A 27,909-nucleotide genomic window follows, 5' to 3' on the forward strand; every position below is an offset into this window, starting at 1 on the left:
AATCAACCTAACCTGCACATCTTTGGACTGTGGGAGAAAACCGGAGCACTCGGAGAAAACCTACACAGAAACAGGAAGAACTCACAGCTCCAGGGACCTGGGTTTGATTCCCGGCTTGGGTCACTGTCTGTGTGGAGTTTGCACGTTCTCCCCGTGTCTGCATGGGTTTCCTCCCGGTGCTCCAGTTTCCTCCCACAGTCCAAAGATGTGTGGGTTAGGTTGATTGGCCATGCTAAAATTGCCCCTTAGTGTCCTGAGATGCATAGGTTAGAGGGATTAGCGGGTAAATATGTAGGAATATGGGGGTAGGGCCTGGGTGGGATTGTGGTCGGTGCAGACTCGATGGGCCAAATGGCCTCTTTCTGCACTGTAGGGTTTCTATGATTCTATGAACTTGCGAACTCCACACAGACAGTGACCCATGGCCGGAATTGAACCCGGGTTCCTGGCACTGTGAGGCAGCAGTGCTAGCCACCGTGCCTCCTTGAAGTTTATCAGTACCCTCTTTCCAGTTCTCAATTCTTCCAAGTTTTGTGTCAACAGCAAATCTACACCAGGCCTAGGTTAATATGTCTCAGGAAAAGCAGAAATCCCATCATGAATCCCTGGGGATCCCCACCACATATCTTCCTCCAGACCAAAAACACAGCACTTTGTTGTGTCCTGTCACTCAATCCATTGTGTTTCCATGCTGCTATGGGCTCTACCTCTACTGACAGGCCTGTGGCACTTCACAAAGTCCTTTTATGCCACATCAGCTGCGTTACTCACACGCACTTTCACTGTTACTCCATCAAAAAACTCCAGTCCATTAAACACAATTTGCCCAGAACATTTTAACTTGCATACTCTCAATTCCCAGAGGACTGCAGAAACAAAACTGAAGAATGGAATCACATAATGGGAAGAAGATAGCAATGAAGAAGGTAAAGAAAGAAAACACAAAACGACCAAAAGAGGAAAAAGAACCAGTGGCCCTGAAGTAATTCTTGGTGATAAGGGTAGACTAATGTGTAAAGTGTTTCTCGAACATTCTGCTGGCTGCTTTATAGCACAAGCCGCATTTCATTGATTGGCTATCACTCCCACATGGTTGAGTGTCTTACAAACACATTAAGCATTCCTACACTATCAGCAATAGTAACAGACACACAAGGGCCATACGCACACCCACACACACACCCACCCACACACACACACTCACCCATACACACCCAAACACACGCAAACACACACACATACCCAAACATGCACCCACATGCATATGCACACACACACACAAACACACACACATACACACCCACACACATAGGCACACACACACGTGCACACATACACGCGTGCACACACACGCGTGCACACACACACACACACACACACGCACACATGCATACACACACATGCACACACACACAGCAAAAGGGTGAGAGAGAAACACAGTAAGAGACACAAACTGAGCAAGGGGAGGGGTTCACAGACACACAGGGCGGGATTTTCCAGCCACGTTTGTCCCAAGATCGGAAAATCCCACACGAGGTCAATGGACCTTTGCATGGTTCCCCCCCCCCCCCACCCCATTCTCCTGCCCGCTACGATTCTCGGGATGGGAAAATTCCACCCACAGACAAACAGAGAGAGACAAGGAAAGAGCAAGTCGGACACACACACAACACACACACACACAACACATGTAACATGCATACGCAACATACACAGCATACACAATACACATCATCACGGCAAAATTTGGTAGAATGCAGAATATTGAGGAACAACTATATAGGTGGTGGTTAATTCCAGGAAATGAGACCTGAACCTTCGCCAGTCTGTGTAGTGGGTTTTATTTCCAGTAAATAATGTAACAATCTTTCCTGATCTGCCTCATGTGGGTTAATACACAGTATCAACAGTGACAAATGTTTCTGCAAAGTAGAGGAAGCAGCAATCCAATTATTACTAAAATGGGCTTACCTTTTGGGTTGGCTGTTAGCATGTCCTTAGCTATAGTAACTTTCCCAATGAAATCATCGCGGCTAAATGTAAATGATAAAGATTGTTCGTTAGCGACACCACTGCTGTTCAATGATCATGTTTCGATATCTAAGTAATTAGATCTCAGCATTAAGATGGGAATTGATATTAAAATTACCTGATCGCATCCTCATCCATCACATAAAAGGAAATGGAGTGAAAGGTACTGGGAAGATGGACATTGTACTCTTCTCCCCAGAACGGAGACAGTGTCTTCCATATTGTTGCGGTTCTGTGAAAAAGAAATTCCATGAATTTTGTTTACAATGGCTACCGCTCCAAACATCAACGTTTTGCTCACTCTCTGACAAATGGCTCTGCCTCGTAAATAAAAAGCAAGTTCCTACTGCCCACTAGAGCAAGGCCTCTCTGCAACTCTTCCCTTTTCCTGGTTTCCCCCAGGAAAATTGTGGGGGACTTTAATCTTCAGATAGGCTGGGACAATCAAATTGGCAAGAGTGGTCTTCTAGAAGATGAACATTTGTTGGATGTTTTTATGACAGTTCCTTGCAGCTATACATTGTGGAGCTGACTCAGGATCAAGTTACATTAGACCAGTCATTGTGTAATAAAGCAGGGCTAATTAGTAATGTCATTGTAAAAGATCCACTTGGAAATAGTGATCATAATACCACTGAATTTCAGGTTAAGTTTGACTCCAGCCACAAACAAGAGTCTCAAACTAAAACAAAGCCAATACATAGTAATGAGGGGAGAACTGGTTACGGTTAATTGGGTAAATAGTGTAAAAGGTATAGAGTAAAAGGTATGGAGGTAAATGAAAAGTGGGAAACATATAAAGAATCAATTCAAAATGTTCAACAAAAATACATTCCATTGTAATGCAAAAACTCAGAAAGAAAGTCTCATCTGTGGTTCTATCAGAAAGTTAGCATTAGTAAAGATAATATTTAGGGCAGCACGGTGGCACAGTGGTTAGCACAGCTGTCTCACAACGCCAAGGACCCGGGTTCGATTCCCGGCTTGAGTCACTGTCTGTGTGGAGTGTGCATGTTCTCCCTGTGTCTGTGTAAGTTTCCTCTGGGTGCTCCAGTTTCCTCCTACAGTCCAAAGGTGTGCAGGTTAGGTGAATTGGCCGTGCTATATTCTCCCTCAGTGTACCCGAAAAGGCGCCGTAGTGTGGCCACTGGGGGATTTTCACTGTAACTTCATTGCAGTGCGAATGTAAGCCTACTTGTCACTAATAAATAAACTTATTAGGTTGAAAGAAGTTGTTTACAATCTTGCAAAAAAGTAGCAATTCAAGAGATTGGGAGTGTTTCAGAAACCAAAGGGCCAGTGTAAAGGTGATGAAAATAAAGTATCCAAGAAAACTTGTCAGAACTATAAAATATAAAAGCTTTTATATATAAAAAAACAAAAGAATAGTTAAAGTAAACATTGGCTCTTGGAGACAGGAGAAATGACCATGGGAGTGAAGGAATAGCAGGGGCATTGAACAAGTGAAGGCACAAACTCCGTACCAGGAACTGCCAGTAACCTGGGGGCTAAAAGATGTGAGGCAATTAAGGAAATGAATATCAGCAAGACAAAACTATTGGAGAAACGCAAGGGACTAAAATCTAACAAATTCCTGAGACGTGATGGCCGACACCCTCGAGTTCTAAAACAGCGATACTGGAGGCACTAGCGATGGTTTTCCAAAATTCATTAGATTTGGGAATGGTCCCATCAGATTGGAAATTGGCCGATGTTACACCATTTTCAAGAAAGGGGAGAGAAAGAAAACAGTGAACTACAGGCTAGTTGGTCTAATGTTAATTGTTGGGAAAATACTTGAATTTACTATTAAGGAACTCTTACCAATGCACTGTGCAAAGCGCAGTATGATTAGGATATATTAATGTGGTGTTACTGCGGAAGATCCTGTTTGATAAATTCATTACAGTTTTTTTGAGGATGTAACTAAAGGGGAACCAGTAGTATACCTGGATTTCCAAAAGGCATTCAATAGGTTGTCATACATTAGGTTAATAGGCAAAATAAGGGTCCATGGAGTTGGGGGAAGTACCTGAATGTGGATTGAGGTGAACAGAAAGAAGCAGAAAGTGGGCAGAAATGAGCATTTTTACATTGGCAGGCTGTGACTACTGGAGTGTTGCTGTCAGTGCTGAGGCCTCAGCTATTTACAGCCTATATTAGTGACTTAGATGAAGAGACAGAGAATAACCTCGCCAGGTCTGACAGCATCTGTGGGGAGAGAATAGAGCCAACGTTTTGAGTCTAGATGACCCTTCATCAGAAGCACCTGCTCTGACGAAGGGTCACCTCGACTCGAAACGTTAGCTCTATTCTCTCCCCACAGATGCTAGCAGACCTGCTGAGATTTTCCAGCATTTTCTGTTTTTGTTTCAGATTCCAGCATCCGCAGTATTTTGCTTTTAAGACAGAGAATACTGTTTCTAGGTTTGCTGATGATATAAAGCTAGGTGGAAAGGTAAGCTGTGGGGAGGACACAGAGGAGGTGCAAAGAGATCTAGGCAGGTAAAATGATGACAGATAGTTGCTAACTTTCCAATTTATGGAAAAGTGGTGAAGGCCAAAACATTTAAGATCAAGGGCGGCACGGTGGCACAGTGGTTAGCACTGCTGCCTTACAGCACCAAAGAACAATACAGCACAGGAACAGGCCCTTCGGCCCTCCAAGCCTGCACTGATCATGTGTTCCTAACTAGACCAAGGACCTGGGATTGATTCCCGTCTTGGGTGGACTGTCTGTGCAGAGTTTAAACATTCTCTCAGTGTCTACGTGGTTTCTTTTGGGTGCTCTGGTTTCCTCCCCCAGTCCAAAGATCTGCGGGTTAGTTTAATTGACCATGCTAAAATACCTCTAGTGATCGGGTAAATATGTGGGATTACGGGGATAGGGTCTGGGTGGGATTGCAGCTGGTGCAGAGTCGATGGGCTGAATGACCTCCTTCTGCACTGTAGGAATTCTATGAACGAGGATGCTGGAATGGGCCAATCTTCTGATTGTCTTCGGGTCTTTTACAATCGTACCAATGACCCAGCCCCACCGATATTGCAGCATCTCTGAGCACCAACAGAAATGTTTTTCCCAAAGTGGTCCTAGGTACCAGTTCTCATGCCATGCTTCCCCCTGGCTCCAGTTCCTTCTACTGGTGTTCCCAGCCCCGCTTCAAACCTCCAGACACCAGGCCATTCATCCCTTCCAGCCTCATGATATCCTTCCCCTCTGAAACAAATTCCTAGTCAAACATGATAGATAACTCCATCAATTAAGAGACGCTACACAGGTCAGAAGACGTGCTGTTAAATGAAACGTTCAGGGTCACCTTCTCCATCTTGAACTGAACAGAGTGGTTTGTCGATCGGAAGTATTATCTGATGGTTGTTGGGTTGAGGTGTCATTGCTGTGTGGTTGGGGGCAGTGTTGTGGTGCACCAGTAGTGAGTTCGACATGGAGGCGCCCTTTGCTGCCAAGTGGCTTCTTCCAGGGCCATCTATCAAGGAGGATCCCTTTCCCACCCAAGGAAGCTGCTGGGAGACCATCAGGGTTTACCCAACAATTGCCACCGGTGGGCAGCCGGGTTAGTATTGTTCCCACCGCTGGTACTATACCACGATGACAGGAAGACAGCAGATGCCCCTTGGGTCACATTCCCTGGCGCATTGTCTGCACTCATGCCTCCCAAGACAGCTCCAAAAGGCTAAGAGAATTCCAGCCTTCGAAATGAAAATCAGCCTCACCAGCGAACTGCAAGGAGCAAAAATACTAACTTGGCTCCAGAGCCTCAACCCTTTGCTGTTTTGAACTGAACAAAATGATGACTTTATTTTGGGGAGACGGGTTTCACAGAGAGTCTTTTAGAAGATGCAGATTTTGGGCCATGTATACTTATTGGTCAGAATATAAACACGATTGTGAAAGTTTAGGTCACGTCGATTTCCGAATCCTATTTTCCATTTCAGCTCAAAATTGGAGCTTGCAATTGATTTGCGGCGAGGAGTGTTTTGAAATGTTGTACATACTGGAATCTGAGTGAGATGAAGCAGCTTCCTATCCTGCCAACACTGCCAGCTTGGCTTGCTCTTCAAATGTTTTGAAGATGTGATGTGCAATTTTCAAATTATAAGATGCCACCTAGTTTGATTTCGGAATTTAGTTTCACACGTTACCATTTCTCAATTGAAGAGAAGATTAAGTGGTTGGAGTATGATGTGAACAGTGTTAAAGAAAGTGCACATGAAATCAGGCTGAGTGAGACTGAAACCAGTCAAAGAACACAAGTGATTGCGTGTGTCTGGGGAGTGTTACCATTCTTTACGAGAATACAGAGGAGCGTCTATAGAGAGTAACCGTTCTCCAGGAGAATATGGGAGTGCGCTTGTAGAGAGTAACTATTCTCCAGTAGAAGATGGCTTTGTGCCTGTGGAGCATAACATACCATCCCTGTTGCACAGAGTCTGTAAGTGACAGTGTAAACCACCATACACCATTCAAATCACTCACACACCAGTGTGAGTACGCCCACAATCCATGTCGTGCACTCAATGCCTCTGACTGCAGAGCCAGTGACGTGCTTCTCTCAAATGTTAGAGGCATCAAAAATTCCCAATGATGGAGGGTGATATTTGCTCCCAGTAGCTACTGAACTGAACATGAATTGATTGGATGCAGTTCCTCAGCATACTGAGGTTAGTTGTGGCTCCCAGGGATGTGTCACTGAGGATTCACTGCCATGTCAGATATTGCTTCACTGTATCATTTCCAAGAGATTGTGAGAGGCAGGCTTGATCCCATGACAAGTGTTTCTCTTTTATTTCCTATGCAGAACCAGTTGCAGTGTACGTGATTGCAATATCTGAAACTTCATTCTGAGAGAAGCTGGTGGGATCCACTCAAACAATCTCAGTTAACGCCAATTTCCCCAGTATATTCTCCCTCTGATCCACAAGGTGTAACAGATGGACTAAGTGGTGCAGGCAAATTGAGCATGAGGGATTAAATAAATCAGAAGAAAACGTGTCAGCTGTGGCTCAGTGAAGCACTCACTTCTAAATTCAAGTCCTAACACTGCACCAACTCAGGGAGTGCAGCACTGTTGGATATAGTGTCTTTTGAATGAGGGACAGACTCCATGGCCGGGATTCTTCTGGAGACACCAGCCTGTAGCGAGGTTCGCGACCGGCGTTATTTCAATATGATTTTAATTACAATATGAATCATATAATCATATGATTCAATATGATTATGAAGTCTCCAAGCCCGCTAGTGTCTCCCCCCACAGTTGGCATTGGTTCCCTAAACGGCCTTTATGACTGCTCCCCACTAACCGAGAACAGGTGTCCTGACCCCACTGGAGGGAACAGAGGCCATTGAGGCCCTCTCGGGAGGTTGGGGGTATGGGGAGTGGTGCCCCTTGGGCAGTGCCAGCCTAGCAGTGCCAGCCTTGCACTCTGGCACTGCCCACCGGGCACCTTGACACTGCCACTCTGCAATCAGTATCGGTAGGGGAGGAAGGGCGTGGGGGGCCATCGGGCTGGTCACGGGGTGAGGGGGTTGGGGCTGTCCTGGGGGGGGAGGTGGTCAGGGTTGGCCATGGCGGGGGGGTGGGGGGGACATTGGAGCTGTCGGGGGGCGTGGGTTGGAGATTGGGACTGGCTGGCCTGAGGGGGGGGTGGGGAGCAGGGTGGGAGATTGGGGCTGGCTGGCCTGGGGGAGGGGGTGGGAGATCACGGCTGGCGTGGGAAATTCTAGTAGGCCAACAATCAAGGGAGTGGGGGTTTGGAAGGTCAGCGAACGGGGGGTTGTGGGGCTGGCCAGTGATCAGGAGGCCGGTGATTGGGGGCCACTGTGCTTGCACTGATCTCTGCGCTGACAGATTGACGCATGCGCAGTGGCCTGCTCAGCGCTATGCTGCCGACCTCTCAGGTGGAAGTAGGCCCTGAACCCTGCTTTCCAGAGGGAATCACGCTGAGGCACTCTGCAGTGCTCAGAGTGTGGGAGATTCACTCTGGTAAGTACGCCCAAATAATGGGCGGGAAATGCTCCTGTTTTCCCGCACATTGGGCACTTATTTTCCTTTGGGAGAATCCCAGCTCATGTTCCTTGTCAGGCTCGGATTAATGAGTGACAAGTAACACGCTGCCAGGCATCCTCAGAAAGAGAGAATCGAATCACCTCCTCTTGACATTCACTGCCAAACCATCACAGAACTTCCCATCATCACCACCCTGTGGGTTAGCACCAGCCAAACACTGAACTGCAAATACTGGGATTACAAAGTCAAAGGCTGGGCATTCTGCAGCAAGTACCCGAGCCCCAAAGCTCAAAGCCATCCCACCACCTACAAGGCACTAGTCAGGAGTGTGATGGTACACTCTCCACTTGCCTGAATGAGGGCTGCTTCAACACCAGCTCGACACCAGCCAGGACAAAGCAACCTGTTTGATTAGCATCCCACACATCACCTCAAATAGTCACTTTTTCCACCCCTGGGACACCGTGTACCATCCACAAAACACACTGCAGCAACTCATCAAAGCTCCTTCAACAGCACCTTTCAAACCCACAACCTCTTCAACCTGGGAGAACAGGACAGAAAACACATGGGAATATCATCACCTGCAAGTTACTCTGAAGATCACTCACTATCCTGATTTGGAACTATTATCATTGTTCCTTCATTATTGCCGGGTCAATCCCTAACAACACTGTGATGCCTACACCAGACGGAATGCAGAGTTCAAGATATCGGCTCACCACCTTCTCAAGGACAATTAGGGATGGACAATAAATCATAGAATCCCTACTGTGCAGAAAGAGACCATTTGGCCCATCGGGCCTGCACTGACAACAATCCCACCCCTGTAACTCTACATATTTACCCCACTAATCCCCCTGACACTAAGGGACAATTTATCATGGCCAATCATAAATGATGGGGGAAGTCATATACATAATCATATAAACCCTACAGTGCAGAAGGAGGCCATTTGGTCCATCGGGTCTGCACTGACCACAATCCCACTCAGGCCTTATCCCGTAACCCCACATATTTACCCTGCTAGTACCCCTGATAATAAGGGGCAATTTTGAATGGTCAATCCACCTAACCCGCCCATCTTTGGAGCATGGGAGGAAACCAGAGCACCCAGAGCAAACCCACGCAAATACGTGGAGAATGTGTAGACCCCACACAGACAGCGACCCAAGCCATGAATCGAACCCGGGTCCCTGGCACTGTGAGGCAGCAGTGCTAACCACTGATGGCGCCATGCCACCCTAAATGTTGGCCTTGCCAGCGATGCCCACATCCCATGAACAAATCAATAAAGGTAACCATTAGTAACTTCGAGCAGTTGGGATTCCAAGCTGAGATCCTCGATTACAGTTCCCTGCTGATTCTCCATCATGTCCTGTATTGTGCATGATCTTGATTCTGTGTTCTAGATCATTCCTCCCAAACAGAATTGCTGTGAAAAGTGAAAACACTGGAACGGACACACCCAAAAGCAGACAGCCCAAATCACTTACACTGCGATGTATACAAGAAGCACTCTGCAACCACAGCCCGACTCAATATGAACTACTACAGTCTTCATGACACCAAGCCCTTTTATACTTCAAAACATGCACCAAAGCCGGACATCGAGATGTTCAAACTATACACTGTATCCGAGTCTTAAAATGGTGATAACTGATGGATTATAACTAGATTCCTGTTTCTTTCCCCCCATGTCAGTATCGAGCTTTGAGCTGACCCACCTTCCCACCACGCTTGCAATGCAACCTTGTTGACAACTTGGCCGGAATTCTACCACCGCGCCTGCCACGGAATCAGAGCGGGCGAGGGCCCAACAACAGAAGTTTCCATAGAACCATAGAAACCCTACAGTGCAGAAGGAGGCCATTCGGCCCATCGAGTCTGCACCGACCACAATCCCACCCAGGCCCTACCCCCACATATTTACCCGCTAATCCCTCTAACCTACGCATCCCAGGACTCTAAGGGGCAATTTTTAACCTGGCCAATCAACCTAACCCGCACATCTTTGGACTGTGGGAGGAAACCGGAGCACCCGGAGGAAACCCACGCAGACACGAGGAGAATGTGCAAACTCCACACAGACAGTGACCCGAGCCGGGAATCGAACCCGGGACCCTGGAGCTGTGAAGCAGCAGTGCTAACCACTGCACTATCGTGCCGCCCGTTTCCGTTGACCTCGGGCGGGAATTTCTGGTCTCGCCCGAGTAAGGCCGTAAAATCCCATCCCATGTGTGCAAACATGCATGCCCATCCCGTCCCACGTGGATCCAAATGATCACACAATCCCAGCCACCAAGTGGACCCAGAAAACATGTGAATTTTTAAAAAAGGATTCCTTTCTCAGAGTTACAAAGCCACTGTGCAAAGTGGACAGGGCGAGAACTTAAACTATCACCTTGCCTACTCCAAAAGCCAAAGCCAATTCATTGTCCCCACAAAAGAGATGTGCTAGATCCAAACTAACAAAAGTTGGCAGTACCCCTGACCCGAGGCTTGATCCTATGCTTGATCTTAGCCAAAGTCGGAGGGAGATTTCTTTTCCAAAAATATACTTTAATCATAAATCTATGAGAACATTACAAACATTCCAAAATGACCTTCACACAAAAAAGAACAACATTCAGGTTCTTTACATACATCAAGGAACATTCTGAGATACTTCAATATGGTAAAAGATGGTCTTACAAATATTGCAAAGTTATTTTAAATGTTGCCTACATAGAACAAGTTGCACTCGGAGGTATTTCAGTACAACTGGGATACATGTAATATCTACTGTATACATTCAGTGAGTCACTCGGCCCGAGGGGCTTCTGCTCCCCTCAGTTCACTGTGGTTGAAAGGTCTGAGACTGCAACCTTCCCCATTGTGCCTCTGCAGAAGCTGCCCCCAGCTTTAGTGTGTCCCTCAGCATGTGGCAAAAACAGAAAATGCTGGAGAAACTCAGCAGGTCTGACAGCATCAGTGGAGAGAGAATAGAGCCAACGTTTTGAGTCTGGATGACCCTTCATCAGGGCTGACGTAGCCCTGGGCTTTGGAATGTGCCAATCTGCAATACTCAGTCAGGGACAAATCCTTGTACTGGAAGGCCAAGGTTTCGGGCAGACCAAAGAGCCAAAACCCGAGGGTGATGTGCAAAATACTCCATGTGGTATTTTGTCATCCACCTGATCAGCTTTGACTAAGGTTCATCTGGACTCGGACCCTCAGCTCTTTTCTCTCCTTACAGATGCTGCCAGACCTGCTGCGATTTTGCAGCATTTTCTCTTTTGGTTTCAGATTCCAGCATCTGCAGTAATTTGCTTTTATCTGACAGTGTTGTTTGGGACAGGTACTACCTGTAACACCAGTTTTGTTGGTACAGCTGTTTCCAAAATTAATTCTTAGCATTGTTGCAGCTTTTTGGATGCTGATCATTCTCAGTTGGTTCTTCAAGATTGTTGGGAGCATTTTTTTTTACAGCACCTAAAACAACCCTTTTGAAAATCAGGACACCTGTGAAGAGAAAAGGTGACTGATGCCAGTCTGGCGGGTGCCTGTAATTGACAACTTTCACTGTAATCCAAAGTCTTTTAGTAAATTCAGCAAGAGATATCGTGACCCCCAGATTGTGTGGCAGGCAGATTGAGCTCCCACTGTGTAAACACACAGCCCAAGGAGGCTCCAAGCTTTTCTTTTACGCAAATCAGATTGGAATCAAATAACATAAACAATAACGCCAGCCAAAGAAAAGGTTCAAGGCCTGTAATCTAAGCTTCAGCGGTGATTACACATTACATCAACATCCTTCTCCGTTTATTTGAATTCCGAGCATACATTGTTGCAAAAGGCACATCCGGTTTAAAAAATGAATTGTGAGGATTAATCAGCAGGTTAAGACGGTGAGTGTTTCATCGTGTGCCCGGGGTCTGGTTGGGATTTGTCTATCTTCCCAAAGTAAGCTGCTTCGAGTCTGTAGTTTATTAAAACCACTGGGCAAAATCCTACCACAAAATGGTAGAGTGTTGGTTCCAGTATGAAAAACAGAGTGATTCCCGCCCATGGCGCATTTTCAGGCTGAATTTAATGCCTCATTAGCGATCATTTTTATGTCCACGAGTTCCCTCTGAGCCGCCCGCCCCACAACAACTTAACTGCTGCAAGCATTGGGGAGCTCCATATAAATGGCTCCCCAGCAGTTCCACAATGACTGCAGAAGACAGCAGGCAAGAAGCCTGCACCCCGCTTTTCACAGGGGACCCTGACCAGACTGCTGGATGGAGGGGAGCAGAGGCGGGACATGTTCTACTCCGCTCCGGGAGATGGCCTTCCAGCCTTCCACCACCCCCACTTGGGATGCAGTGGCAGTGCGTGCAAGCGCACTCCAGAAGAGGACGGGACAGCAGTGTACAGGGTGATGTTGGACATGTTTTTCCCCCTTTATCTCGAGGTTTGAACAGCGTGTTCCTTCGAACACGGTCTCATTTTGAACCCCAGATGAAGCAGAAAATGGCTTGGGTGATCGCCACTGCGCAGGAGTGAGGAGTGGGCCAGAGCCGGGCCACGTACAGCAACACCAAGAGTGCCTCACATCTGATGACCATGTTGTTACCCACAATGGAGAGGGAGCGTCGCTCCCACATGCCCAGTTTTTGGTTAATTATACCAGTGATATACCAGAATATACCAGTGATAAGGAAGGACTGTAGAAAAAGAGATAATCAGCCATGGATATCTAAGGAAATAAAGGAGGGTATCAAATTGAAAGAAAATGCATACAAAGTGGCAAAGATTAGTAGGAACCTAGAGGATTGGGAAATCTTTAAAGGTTAGCAGAAAGCCATGAAAAAAGCTATAAAGAAAAGTAAGATGGATTATGAGAGTAAACTAGCTCAGAATATAAAAACAGATAGCAAAAGTTTCTACAAATATATAAAACGAAAAAAGAGTGGCTAAAATAAACATTGGTCCTCTAGAGGATGAGAAGGGGGATGTAATAACTGGAAATGAGAAAATGGCTGAGGCATTGAACAGGTATTTTGTGTCGGTCTTCACAGTGGAAGACACAAATAACATGCCAAAAATTGATGACAGGAAGGTTATGGCAGGCTATGGCAGAACCTAGAAACTATCATTATCACGAAAGAGGTAGCGTTGGGCAAGTTAATGGGGCTAAAGGTAGACAAGTCTCCTGGTCCTGATGGAATGCATCCCAGGGTACTAAAAGAGATGGTGAGAGAAATAGCAAATGCACCAGTGGTAATTTACCAAAATTCACTGGACTCTGGGGTGGTTCCCGCAGATTGGAAAACAGCAAATGTGATGCCGCTGTTTAATAAAGGAAGTAGACAAAAGGCAGGTAACTATAGGCCGGTTAGCTTAACTTCTGTAGTAGGGAAAAGGCTTGAATCTATCATCAAGGAAGAAATAGCGATACATCTGGATATAAATTTTCCCATTGGTAAGGCGCAGCATGGGTTCATGAAGGGCAGGTCTTGTTTGACTAATTTGGTGGAATTCATTGAGAACGTTACATGTGCAGTGGACAATGGGGAACCTGTGGATGTGGTGTATCTGGATTTCCAGAAGGCATTTGACAAGGTGCCGCACCAAAGACTGCTACATAAGATAAAGGTGCACAGTGTTACAGGTAATGTACTAGCGTGGATAGAGGATTGGTTAACTAACAGAAAGCAAAGAGTGGGGGTAAATGGGTGTTTTTCTGGTTAGTGATCAGTGACTAGTGGTGTGCCTCAGGGATCAGTGTTGGGACGGCAATTGTTTACGATTTATATAGACGATTTGGAGTTGGGGACCAAGTGTAGTGTGTTTAAATTCGCAGATGACGTAAAGATGGGTGGCAGAGCAAAATGTGCAGAGGATGCTGAAAGTCTGCAAAGGGATATAGATAATCTAAGTGAGTGGGTGAGGGTCTGGCAGATGGAGTACAATGTTGGTAAATGTTGGTAGGAATAACAGCAAAATGGACTATTAATTAAATGGTAAAAAATTGCAGCATGCTACTGGGTGTCCTTGTGCAGGAATCTTAAGGAGTTGGTTTGCAGGTGCAGCAGGTAATTAAAAAGGCAAATGGAATTTTGTCCTTCATTGCTAGAGGAATGGAGTTTAAAAACAGCGAGATTATGTTGCAGCTGTATAAGGTGCTGGTGAGGCCACACCTGGAGTACTGTGTACAGTTTTGGTTCCTTACTTGAGAAAGGATATACTGGCACTGGAGCGAGATTCACTAGGTTGATTCCGGAGTTGAGAGGGTTGGCTTATGAGGAGAGACTGAGTAGACTGGGGCTATACTCCAGAGACATTGATAGGATTCACGACTGGGCGGAGAAGTGGCAGATGGAGTTTAACCCAGATAAGTGTGAGGTGGTTCATTTTGGCAGGTCAAATAAGATGGCAGAATATAATATTAATGGTAGGACTCTTGGCAGTGTGGAAGATCAAAAGGATCTTGGGGTCCAAGTTCATAGGACGCTCAAAGCAGCTGTATAGGTTGAGGCTGTGGTTAAGAAGGCATATGGTGTACTGGCCTTCATCAATCGTGGAATTGAGTTTAGGAGTCATGAGATAATGTTGCAGCTATGTAGGACCCTGGTGGGACCCCACTTGGAGTACTGTGCTCAGTTCTGGTCGCCTCATTACAGGAAGGATGTGGAAGCCATAGGAAGGATGCAGAGGAGATTTACAAGGATGTTGCCTGGGTTGGGGAGCATGCCTTATGAGGATAGGTTGAGTGAGCTCGGATTTTCTCCTTGGAGAGACGAAGGATGAGGGGTGACCTGTTAGACGTGTATAAGATGTTGAGAGGTATTGATCGAGTGGACAGTCAGAGGCTTTTTCCCAGGGCTGAAATGGTTGCCACAAGAGGACACAGGTTTAAGGTGCTGGGGAGTAGGTACAGAGGAGATGTCAGGGGTAAGTTTTTCACTCAGAGGGTGGTGGGCGCGTGGAATGGGCTGCCAGCAACGGTGGTGGAGGCGAATTCGATAGGGTCTTTTAAGAGACTTTTAGATAAGTACATGGAACTTAATAAGATAGAAGGTTATAGGTAAGCCTAGTAATCACTAAGGTAGGGACATGTTCGGCACAACCTTGTGGGCTGAAGGGCCTGTATTGTGCTGTAGTTTTTCTATGTTTCTATACTCATTGGAATTCAAAAGAATGAGGGGAGCTCTTATAGATACATATATGATTATGAAGGGAGTAGATAAGATAGAAGCAGGGAAGTTGTTTCCACTGGCGGGTGAAATTAGAACTGGAGGGCATAGCCTCAAAATAAGGGGAAGCATATTTAGGACTGAGTTGAGGAGGAACTTCTTCACACAAAGGGTTGTGAATCTGGAATTCCCTGCCCAGTGAAGCAGTTGAGGCTACCTCATTGAATGTTTTTGAGGCAAGGATAGATAAATTTTTGAACAGTAAAGGAATTAAGGGTTATGGTGAGCAGGTGGGTAAGTGGAGCTGAGTCCACGAAAAGATCAGCCATGATCTTATTGAATGGCGGAGCAGGCTCGAGGGGCCAGATGGCCTACTCCTGCTCCTAGTTCTTATGTTCTTATACCAACCCGCTCCCTCCAGTTTGTAATGGATGCTCTGCTCCCTCTGAGCCATCTCCCCAGCACCTTCAGGCTCCCTGACCTTACGGTGAAGTGGAAAAAGGATCAGTCAGCCCCGTTCCCAAAGAACATGGCCTCGCTCTTGCCACAGTTTACCTTGGCTCCAGGGGCCAATTCAAACAGGCTATAGATGTTGATCAGTCTGCACAACAACAGTGGATCCCAGCAGAAGACGATGATGTTGTCCATGTCCAGGAAGGCTTTGGCTTGAGTGCCTCCACTGCCTGGGATCATCACTCTTTTACCCGCATCCTTCCTGATGGACTCAGCAAAGGGTTCTATATAACACACAGAGGAGAGAGAGAGGGCAGCCCTGCCTGACTCCAGGTTTAATTGGGAAGCTTTCTCTGATTCTCACCCGTTGATTGAAACTACACTATTGATGTGTGTGTAGAGCAGTTAGATCCAACTGCAGATTTCCTCCCCAAACCCCATTTGGAAGAGCACTAGGATCATACAGCTGTGCAACATCCTGTCAAAGGTCTTCTCCTGGTCCAGGCTGATGAGGCCGGTATCGATACCCCTGTCCTGTACATAGGCGATCGTATCCCTGAGTAACGCGAGGGTGTCAGGGATCTTCCTGCCAGGTCTGGTCAGGGTGGATCACCAACTCCAGAGCAGAGTTGACCTGACTGGCGATGACCTTGGACAGGATTCTATAGTCCACATTCAGCAGTGAAATGGGTTGCCAATTTCTAATTTCCTCCCATTCCGAAGCCTTTCCTCATGGATTCTGACATGCTGCAGTCCAGAAGCATTCTCTCGTACACTTCCAACAGGCCTGGGCCGATCCAGACCCATAGAGTCCAATAAAACTCAGCTGGTAAGCCATCGCTTCCGGGAGATTTACTCGTCTCAAGGGCTTGATGGCCTTGGTCAACTCATCCAGAGTTAGTTCCCGCGTACTGTCCTCTATAGATAGACAACAAGAAGGACTGGAAGGCCATGCTGTCTGGGGGTTTCACTAAATACAGTCCAGTACAAAAGGATTATCCTCAGAATGTCAGACTGCGATGACTTTACTGAGCTGTCTTCTTCCTTCACGCTGCTGATCACAGAGCAGCACGGTGGCACAGTGGTTAGCACTGCTGCCTCACAGCACCAGGGGCCCAGGTTCAATTCCCAGCTTCGGGTCACTGTCTGTGTGGAGTTTGCACGTTCTCCCCATGTCTGCATGGGTTTCCTCTGGGCGCTCCGGTTTCCTCCCACAGTCCAAAGAGGTGCAGGTTAGGTGGATTGGCCATGTTAAATTGCGCCTTAGTGTCAGAGAGACTAGCTAGGGTTATGGGGATAATGGCCTATCCTGCTTCTAGTTTCCATGTTTCTATGTCTCTAAAGAACTTATTGAAATGTCTGTAATGTTTTGTGACTATATTGCAACACCTCAGAGTACAACATAATGTATATGGAGAATCTGAATATTATTACACTCTGTGATTGGCATTTTGAAATGTTTGTAATGTTCTTTTAGATATTTTACAAATACATTCAGCATCATGTGCTTCTGATGTCAATCCTTTACTGTCCAGTGAATAGGTGAAACCAGGTTCCATTAATACTCTGCACAATGCAGGGCAGTGACGGACCAAAGGCAAGGGCAGCAACAATTACCATCAATGTCTCTGGGTTAGGGGAGAGGGGGGTGGGCAGTGGGTGAGGGGAGTGTGGCCTCTAATCGCTGCCCAGGGATCTTGCTGGAGGTGCCTCTGGATGGATGTTGCAAGGAGACTGGGGCGACTAATTATCCTGGATTTTATAGAATCGTAGCCTATATGAAGCCGCTGTCCTGGGTTGCACCTGTGCATTACTCGCTCTCCTAGAATCCATGGAATCCCCAAAGTGCAGGAAGAGGCCATTCAGCCCATTGAGTCCGCACCAACTCACTGACAGAGCATCTTACCCAGACCCTCTCCCCCACCCCATCCCTATAATCCCACACATTTACCATGGCTAACGGGACACTAAAGGGCAATTTAGCATGGCCAATCCACCTAACCTGCACATCTTTGGACTGTGGGAGGAAACCAGAGCACCCGGAGGAAACCCACGCAGACACAGGGAGAATGGACAAACTCCACACAGACAGTGACCCAAGCCGGGAATCGAACCCGGGTCCCTGGTGCTGTGAGGCAGCAGTGCTAACCACTGTGCCACCTGTTTCCCTGCGCGTACAGCTCAGGCAGCACATCCCTCGCTGCCCCCCCACACCCCCCTCCCCTAACTGTCACCTACCAACCATTAATACCCCCTCCCATAGCCGGCTCCAATGGATCCTCATGCCAGAGGGTCCCTTGATTTTCTCCATGAGAAGTAGTCACCCTGGTTGGGGTGATAGTATTGGCTTCAATTACGATGATCTCTCCCTTGTCCCAGTGACCCAGCTGACACACACAGTACATCACCCACAAGTGATACCCAGAGAGCCATAGCCCACCACGTCACCAATACTGGTCCAAGAGGGGGAGGAGGAAAAACTGCCCGAGCAAAGGGAACAGAAAGACAATAAAAAGGATGCAATTCTCCAGCTAGCCATTCTACAGAACAGAATCCCTTACCTGATAATTGTCTCGTTGTCAATCCTGACGATGCAGTATGGATCACTGCTTCCTGTTCTGTAACAGAGGGAAAACAGAACTGAATATTTCTCATTTGCATCACCTTCCCCGTCGACAGGATGATAGTCACGGGTGATATAAGCAGGTTCTCAGCACAAGTTGCTAGTAGGAAGAAAACTTATATCCATAAAGTACCTCCTCAGTCCTATCAAAATATTTCAAAAGGCTTTCAGAGGTTGAATTTCACTTTGCAATTATTATGCGGGTAACAATAAGAGGCATTTTGCACATAGCAAGATCCCATAAAACCGCAATGAGGTGAACAACCAGTTGAATCACTATAAACAGGATTAGACAGGGTAGATTCAGAAAGAATGTTCCCAATGGTGGGGGAGTCCAGAACTAGGGGTCATATTTTGAGGATAAGGGGCAAACCTTTTAGGACTGAGGTGAGGAGAAATTTCTTCACCCACAGGGTGGTGAATGTGTGGAATTCACTACCGCAGAATGTAGTTGAGGCCAAAACGTTGTCTGATTTCAAGAAGAAATTAGATATAGTTGTTGGGGCTAAAGGGATCAAGGGATACGGGGGAGGGGGAAGGGAGGATTAAGGTATTGAGTTTGAAGATCAGCCATGATCAGAATGAATGGTGGAGCAGGCTCGAAGGGCCGAATGGCCACTCCTGCTTCTAGTTCTATGTAACCCGGGCACAGTCTGATGTAATGCTCACCTAAACAATGGCTTCGGGAAATAACTGATTGCTGCCCCTAAAATCACGGGGCGACCTTTCATATTAAATGTAGATTTTATTAAAGTTTCCACCCCAGCGACTGATTAGACAGTTGGCCCCTCTGAATGAGGGACTTTGCCTGGACCACACTCTCGACACAATAACACAAGAAACAGGAGCGGGAGTACAAAACTTGCACTTATGGTGATTTTAATGTTGAAAGCATGGAAAGGATATGGGGAAAGAGTGAGATTAACATTGCTCTTGGAAAGAGCTGCCACTGACTCGATGGGCCGAATGGCCTCCTCAGGTGCCTTACTTCTTGATAAATAAAGAACAAAGAAAATTACAGCACGGGAACAGGCCCTTCGGCCCTCCAAGCCTGAACTGACCCACCTCTTGATCTGCGGTCAAATGCTCTATCACTGAGCTATGCCCCGTCCCAAATCTCTGAAAACATCCTAAAGCATTTTATGCGGGAGGGAGGGGCAGAGGAGAAATAAATAAAATACATAAAAGAACCAAGAGTGAATTCTGATGTATATGTGAAGTGACCAGGAAGCTTGGTTGTAAAGATAGTTTGTGAGATGGAACTTTATAGAAGCTGAAACCCAAAAGAGAGAGAGGGGGAGGGGGGGAGAGAGGGAGAGAGTGGGAGAGGGGGAGAGAGGGAGAGAGTGGGAGAGAGGGAGAGAGGGAGAGAGAGTGGGAGCGAGGGAGAGAGAGAGAGAGAAGGGGAGAGAGGGAGAGAGAGTGAGAGAGAGAGAGTGTGGGAGTGAGGGAGAGAGAGTGAGAGAGTGGGAGTGAGGGAGAGAGTGGGAGTGAGGGAGAGAGTGGGAGAGAAGGGGAGAGAGAGTGAGAGAGTGGGAGTGAGGGAGAGAGGGAGAGAGTGGGAGTGAGGGAGAGAGAGAGAGAAGGGGAGAGAGAGGGAGAGAGTGAGAGAGAATGAGAGAGTGGGAGTGAGGGAGAGAGGGAGGAGGGGAGAGAGAAGGAGAGAGTGAGAGAGAATGAGAGAGTGGGAGAGAGGGAGAGAGTGGGAGAGAGGGAGAGAGTGGGAGTGAGGGAGAGAGAGAGAAGGGGAGAGAGAGGGAGAGAGTGACAGAGAGGGAGAGAGTGGGAGTGAGGGAGAGAGAGTGAGAGAGAGAGAGTGTGGGAGTGAGGGAGAGAGAGTGAGAGAGTGGGAGTGAGGGAGAGAGTGGGAGTGAGGGAGAAAGTGGGAGTGAGGGAGAGAGTGGGAGAGAAGGGGAGAGAGAGTGAGAGAGTGGGAGTGAGGGAGAGAGGGAGAGAGTGGGAGTGAGGGAGAGAGAGAGAGAAGGGGAGAGAGAGGGAGAGAGTGAGAGAGAATGAGAGAGTGGGAGTGAGGGAGAGAGGGAGGAGGGGAGAGAGAAGGAGAGAGTGAGAGAGAATGAGAGAGTGGGAGAGAGGGAGAGAGTGGGAGAGAGGGAGAGAGTGGGAGTGAGGGAGAGAGAGAGAAGGGGAGAGAGAGGGAAAGAGTGACAGAGAGGGAGAGAGTGGGAGTGAGGGAGAGAGAGTGAGAGAGAGGGAGTGAGGGAGAGAGGGAGTGGGAGTGAGGGAGAGGGAAAGAGGGGGAGAGAGTGGGAGGAAGGGAGAGAGGGAGAGGGATGGAGAGGGAGGGAGGGAGAGGGAGGGAGGGAGGGAGGGAGGGAGGGCAGAGGCTGCAGACTTTCGGGAAGAGGAGGCCTGGAACAGGTTTAAGAGAACAATTGTGGGTGTGAAAGCAGAAGCTGTCAGCCTTCAGGAAGTAAGTTTGAAACAACAGCTCCATAAAGTTCAGCTTTGTTAGCTAAAGAGGCAGTGGTGACAGGCTGGCTTGTTTACATTCCAGCTTACATTCTTGGCACGTGCAGCCTGTTTGCTGGGAACTTACCCGTACTGCAGTGGCCATTCTGCAAAGGCAATAGTGGAGTACTCATGTAAACATGAAGGAGTGAAAACATCGCTGAGGTCCAAATAATAAATAGAGGATAGTCCAGGAGTGTGGGGAGGCAGTGGCGTAGTGGTATTGTCACTGAACTGCTAATCCAGACACCCAAGGTAATAATCTGGGGGCCTGGGTTCGAATCCCACCACAGCACCTGGTGAAATTTGAATTCAATAGATATCTGGAATTTAAAATCTCATGATGACCATGAAGTCATTGTCAACTATTGTAGAAAAAACCCATCTGGTTCACTAATGGCCTGTAGGGAAGGGAATCTGTTGTCCTTACCTGGTCTGGCCTACATATGACTCCAGACCCATAGTATTTGGTTAGCTCCTAAATGCCCTCAGGGATGGGCAATAAAAAAGTTGACTTTCACAGTGCAGCATAGTCAGACTGTCAATCAAGGGTCAAGTTTGAGGTCCAGGCTTTGAGCAGAGGCAGAGGGCCTCCAGATATGGTGCATATGGTGTCTTTTCGTGATGTGGTTCTGTTTTTATGTAAATGAAGGCTGCGCTAAACAGCACAGGGGAGCTATCCGAGGGTCAACTATCGCAAAGTGCTGCAGACGTTAAGAGTTACCATCACTGAGAGTACAGGATACACACTGGGGTTATTGCAGGATAAGCACGTTGACATTCCCATCAAACAAACTGACAAGTTACTTTGACTCATTTCAGTTTTATTTGTAACCAGCCAAGTTATAGATCTGGATTGTGGACGATACACAGCACCTCTACAAACATATCACTTTGACCCAGCTGATGGCATTCTGGTTTCTTAGTTAGGAGATTCAGTTAGGGTCGCCAATACTCCAGGATCGGCCTGGAATCTCCAGCAAGTGAACATCAATCTCTGGGACACCGCCGTGTACGACGCTGGAGGAAAAGAGTTGGGAGATTAAAAAGGGATTGTTTTTCTACCCTTCCATATCTATTTTTTTTTAACATTTGTCTTTACCAGACAGAAAAACACTAAGTGGGGAAAAATGTAGTTTGGGTGACAGCCAAGCTGGCGTAGGAAGACAGTATGTCACAAGGATGGACGTATTGGCCAATTAATGGCTGGAGATTGGCAACGAGGAGGAAGGAAGGGGCATGTCGTGTGATCAAACCTCCAGGAATACATTTAATTGCAGTTGGTAACCCTAGTTTCTGCTCAATTACTGGGGCTAAAGCACTGAATGTAGAGTACTAGTGTGGGGTAGAGGGTGCCGCATTGCCAGGGTTGTTCCCTTTCAATGTGTGGTTACCAAGGCCCTACAGTAAATAAGGAATAACACCCGACTAGATCTGTAAGAAAAAAAATACCGGGAAACAGTGGGCGACACAGTGGCACAGTGGTTAGCACTGCTGCCTCAGAGCACCAGGGACCTGGGTTTGTATTCCCGGCTTGGGTCACTGTCTGTGTGGAGTTTGCACTTTCTCCCCGTGTCTGCGTGGGTTTCCTCCGGGTGCTCCGGTTTCCCCCCACAGTCCAAGGATGTGTGGGTTAGGTCGATTGGCCGTGGAAAATTGACCCTAATGTCATGGGAATTAGCAGGGTAAATGAGGGCTATCAGAATAGGGCCTGGTGGGATTGCGATCGGTACAGACTCGATGGGCTGAATGGCCTCCTTCTGTACTGCAGGGATTCTATGATTCTATGAAAATAAAGAAAGTGGCTGTGAGGAACACAAAGGGTCGATAAATAAGAAAACATATTTTAAAATATGTTAAATGCCATTAACTTGACTTAGCTTTCAATTTATCACTGGGCTTTACAAGGTAGATGCTTCCTTTGTGTGGTTCATTTAAAACCACCTCTTTGACCAAATCTGTCCACCTATTTAATACCTGCTGCAGTGGTTTCTTGTCAAACACTCCCGTGAAGTTGTTTTCCTGCTTTACAGGCGCTATGTAAATGCAATTTTTGGTTGCAGTTGTAAAAAATGTCTCATTGCCTTCCTCACAGGGTCTGACAGCCTCACCTGACATGTGGCCTGTGGGAAACTCTAGCCCAGGAACAGTAACTTACTGCCTTCCAGCACCCACCAGAACCCAGAGAAAAACGGCCAGCTGCGGCAAGCAGCTATGTGTGTGTGGGCAAACCGCCACTACCGGGACTCCAAAGCCCTGGCCACATCATTGACAGGAACTACTGACAGTTAGCTCGCAATCACTGCCTGTGTTACACTGGGAGTTTCTTTTTCCTGCTTCTTGCATAAGCTGTGTGAATCACATAAAATGAATAGAAAGAAAAAACAAAAATAAAAGACCTGCATTTGTATAGCACCTTTTTACGACCTCTGGACATCTCAAATCATTTCACAGCCAATGGAGTACTTATTGACGTTCGGTCGCTCTTATGATGTACAAATCATGGCTGCCAATTTGAGATGTGGAGATGCCGGCGTTGGACTGGGGTAAACACAGTAAGAGTTTTAACAACACCAGGTTAAAGTCCAACAGGTTTATTTGGTAGCAAATGCAATTAGCTTTCGGAGCGCTGCTCCTTCGTCAGATGGAGTGGATATCTGCTCTCAAACAGGGCTTACAGAGACACAAAATCAAGTTACAGAATACTGATGAGAATGCGAATCTCTACAACCAACCAGGTCTTAAAGATACAGACAATGTGAGTGGAGGGAGCATTAAGCACAGGTTAAAGAAATGTGTATTGTCTCCAGACAGGACAGCCAGTGAGATTCTGCAAGTCCAGGAGGCAAGCTGTGGGGGTGACTGATTGTGTGACATAAACCCAAGATCCTGGTTTAGGCCGTCCTCATGTGTGCGGAACTTGGCTATCAGTTTCTGCTCAGCGACTCTGCGCTGTCGTGTGTTGTGAAGGCCGCCTTGGAGAACGCTTACCCGAAGATCAGAGGCTGAATGCCCATAACTGCTGAAGTGGTCCCCCACAGGAAGAGAACAGTCTTGCCTGGTGATTGTCGAGCGGTGTTCATTCATCCATTGTTGTAGCGTCTGCTACAACAATCAGAGAGGCCAGAGGTCAAGGAGCACAAGGTGATCGGCAAGAAGCTGGTAAAGATTTTTCTGGTCAGATCAGGAACAAACCTTATATTTATTTCTGGTAAGTTTAGATGGCCGTCTAATAAATCATGGCTTGGCAGGACACCTCAATCTTGTCAAATGCACATCCTGTTCCATGTGGGAACTCCAGGATGTCTCCTGTGTCCTGGGCAATCACAGCTGCAGGAAATGTCAGCTGGTAGATTTTGATGCTTGAGCAACTTCTGGAGTCACTACTGTCACTCATGTCAGCTGCACATTTCTGGTGACACTCATTAATGTCCCTTCTAAGGTTCTTTTGTTGTGTGTGACCTATTTATTTCAGTGCTTGGCAGCTTTACATTTTATTGCGCAGCCAAGCATTCAGAATATCTTAAAGAGGGCAGCTTCCGAGAGGCTGCATGTGCATAGAAACATAGAAAACAGAAGCAGGAGGAGGCCATTTGGCCCTCTGTTCCACAATACATTATGATCATGGCTGATCACCCAACTCAATAACCTGATCTTGCCTTCTCCCCCAAATCCTTTGATCCCCATTGCCTCAAGTGCTATATATCTAACTGCTTTTTGAAAGTATTTAATATTTTGGCCTCAACTACATTGTGTGGTGATGAATTCCACAGGCTGACCACTCTCTGGGTGAAGAAAGTTCTCCTCATCTCTGTCCCAAACAATCTTCCTTGTATCCTCAGAGTGTAACCCCTGGTTCTGGACACCCCCACCATCAGGAACATCCTTCTTGCATCAACCCCTGTATACTGTATATGTCCAAAGATGTGCGGGTTAGGTTGATTGGCCATGCTAAAAATTGCCCTTAGTGTCCTGAGATGTGTAGGTTAGAGGGATTAGTGGGTAAATATGTAGGGATACGGGGGTAGGGCCTGGGTGGGATTGTGGTCGGTGCAGACTCGATGGGCCAAATGGCCTCTTTCTGTACTGTATGGTTTCTATGATTTCTATAATTACTCCTGTTAGAATTTTATATGTTTCAATAAGATCTCCCCTCATTCTTCTGAACTCCAGCAAATACAATCCTAACCGACTCAATCTCTCCTCATATGTCAGTCTCGTCATCCCAGGAATCAGTCTGGTAAACCTTCTCTGCACTTATTCTACAGCAAGAACAACCTTCCTCAGATAAGGAGACCAAAACTGCGCACAATATTCCAGCTGTGGCCTTACGAAGGCCCTGTATAATCGCAGCAAGACATCCCTACTCCTGTACTTGAATCCTCTTGCTATGAAGGCCAACATAACATTCGTGTACCTGCATGACTGTTACGTGGCTGTGCATGCATGCAAAGGGAAGGGAGCATCAGTGGTCACCCCACAGCTTGAGATGTGGCAGTAGTGAGAGAATGGATGACCACCAGACACACAAGGAAGAGCAGACGGGTAGTGCAGGAATTCCCTGATTGCATCTTGTTCTCTAACTGGTATTCAAATCTAAAGACTGACAAGAGCAACAGCTCATAAAAAAAGAAGAAAATGCGGGAAATTCTCAGCAGATCTGACAGCATTTGTGGAAAGAGAAAACATAGTTAACATTTCAGGTCAATGACTCTTTATCAAAACCTTGGTGGTTCCCCCTGGGAGTACAGCCATCATGGGTGACTCAGCTGTTGAGAAGGAGGAAGGTCAGAAAACCGATCATGATAGAGGATTCAATAGTTAAGGGGACTAAAAACATGTCAGATGTGGGCAGCACAGTGGTACAGTGGTTAGCGCTGCAGCCTCACAATGCCAAGGACCTGGGTTCACTTCCATGGAGTTTACACATTCTCCCTGTGTCTGCATGGGTTTCCTCCCAAACTCCAAAGATGTGCGGGTTAGGTGGATTGGCCATGCTAAATTGACCCTAGTGTCAGGGGGGATTAGCAGGGTAAATACTTGGAGTTATGGGAATAGGGCCTGGGTGGGATTGTGGTCAGTACAGACTCAATGGGCCAAATGGCCTCCCCCAGCACTATAGGATTCTATGATTTCTGCAGCTGCAACGTGACTCTAGGATGGTAGGTTGTCTCTTAGGTGACAGTATCAAGGCTGCAATGGCAGCTCCAAGGGCAGGGCAGGGCGGGGTGGGAAGAGAATGAACAGCCATAGGCTGTGATCCATGTCAGCACCAACAACATCAGTAGAAAAGGGATGATATCCCACAGGCAAATTTTAAGGATCTAGGAAAGAAGATAAAAAGCAGGACCTCAAAGCTTGTAATCTGTGGACTATACTGCGTGCCAGACTCCAGTGAGTACAGATGTAAGATAGTGCAGCTGAAGGCATGGCTCGAGAGATAGTGAGGAGGAAGGGTTTCAGGCTCCTTGGCACTGGGACTGGTTCTATTTTTTATTCTTTCATGGAATCACTGGCAAGAATGGCATTTATCGCTCATCACTAAATTGTCCTCGGAAAGGTGAGCTGCTTTCATGAACCATTGCAGTCTCTGAGGTGCAGATACATCCACGGTGCTGTTAGGGAGGGACAAATTGGACCGACTGCATCTCAACAGGGCTGGGTCCAATTTCGTGACAGGGAGATTTGTTGGTGCTGGAGGGTTTAAACCAACTTGCAGAGGAGTTCAGCGAAGATTCAGAAGGAAGATGAGAAAAGTTGGAAATGAAGACCGAAAATTAGTAAATGTCAATGGAAGATTAGAAAAGAGACAAAGGAGTTGTCTGGTGATTTGTGGCATTTACTTCAATGCAGGTAGTGAATTAGGCAGATGGACTGCAGGCACAGATATACACTTGCAAATATGGTAGCATAGTTATTCCTGAAAATGGCTTAAAAGGGCAGGGTTGGGATTCCTGGTTGCAGGGATTTCGGATGGACTATAGAGGGGGGGGGGGGGGCGTTCATAATATTGTTTGAATAAACTATTACAGATGTGAGGGAGGATAATAAGCGAGAAGGATGATCAAATGAGGCCATTTGAGTTGAACAAGGGAAACAAGCAAAAAGAGCAATCACACTGTGAGGAGTGCACTATCAAACCCTCAAACAGTTGGAGGGAGACAGAAGACCAAATATGTTGGCAAATTGCAGAGTAGAGAAGAAACAATAGGACAGTAATAGTCGGTATTTTAACTACTCCAATATTAACTGGGATAAAATCAGTGTGAAGGGTTCAGAGAGCACAGCATTCTTGTTAGGCATTCCGGAGAACTTTTTTTTAGCCATTACGAAGAGACGTTTATTTTAAATGTTTTGCTCCATCCTTAAAGTTACAGATCCTTTGCTTTCTCCGAAAACCAAATTCAAAATCCAATTGAATCCAATTCATGGTCCCCACTAGAGAGACAAACAAGATCCAAGCTGACAAGATGAGGCATCGCACCCCGTCCTAGCCTTGACCTGACGTTTGATCTTAGCCAATGTTATGAAGAAACTCTAACAAGGAGAAAGGCAATTCTGGATATTGTTTGAGTAAATGAGGCTGAGCAGATGGAAGGAGTATCAGTCGGTGACCAGTTCAGTGGCAGTGATAATAATTCAGTTAGGCTTAGCTTAGATATGGAAAAGGATAATGTTAAAGCAAGAGTAAATGTTTTAGATAGATATATATATATGCTATATACAAAAGTTTTAAATATACATATGTTTAAATATAAATAAATCTTTAAATAAGCAGTTCTGAAGCAGAGTCATAGTGGACTCGAAATGTTAAGTCTGCTCCTCGCTCGACAGATGCTGCCAGACCTGCTGAGTTAATCCAGCACTTTCTATTTTTATTTCAGATCTCCAGCATCTTTGGTATTTTTCTTCTAAATAAATGACCTATTTTGTTAAGCTGCTGTAATGTAATTTGGCAAAAGTCGACTGGGAACAGCTAGTTGAAGGTAAATCAGTGACAGAACAGTGGGAGCTGGTATTCAAGGAGGAGATAGGGAGGGTTCAGAACCAATATGTTCCCACAAAGAAACGAGGCGGGCAACTCATAAATCTCTGCACCCCCTCCCATTCCCCTCTCCCAAACGTCAAAGAGCACACAGAGTAG

At 46.6% G+C, this 27,909-nt stretch overlaps 1 protein-coding gene across 1 annotated transcript in view; it reads right to left on the minus strand.

Moving 5' to 3' along the window:
* The window catches only part of rasa4 (RAS p21 protein activator 4), a 223,312-nt gene that overhangs the window by 188,022 nt on the left and 7,381 nt on the right, over positions 1 to 27,909 (minus strand). The window contains exons 2-4 of the mRNA XM_078225114.1: positions 18,235 to 18,291; positions 2,150 to 2,263; positions 1,972 to 2,033 (exon numbers count right to left, since the gene is read on the minus strand). Of these exons, the coding sequence (XP_078081240.1) occupies positions 1,972 to 2,033; positions 2,150 to 2,263; positions 18,235 to 18,291 (233 nt within the window). The remainder of the gene's footprint in view (positions 1 to 1,971; positions 2,034 to 2,149; positions 2,264 to 18,234; positions 18,292 to 27,909) is intronic.

Source organism: Mustelus asterias, chromosome 12 (genome assembly GCF_964213995.1).
Source record: "Mustelus asterias chromosome 12, sMusAst1.hap1.1, whole genome shotgun sequence".
NCBI classification, from domain to species: Eukaryota; Metazoa; Chordata; class Chondrichthyes; order Carcharhiniformes; family Triakidae; genus Mustelus; species Mustelus asterias.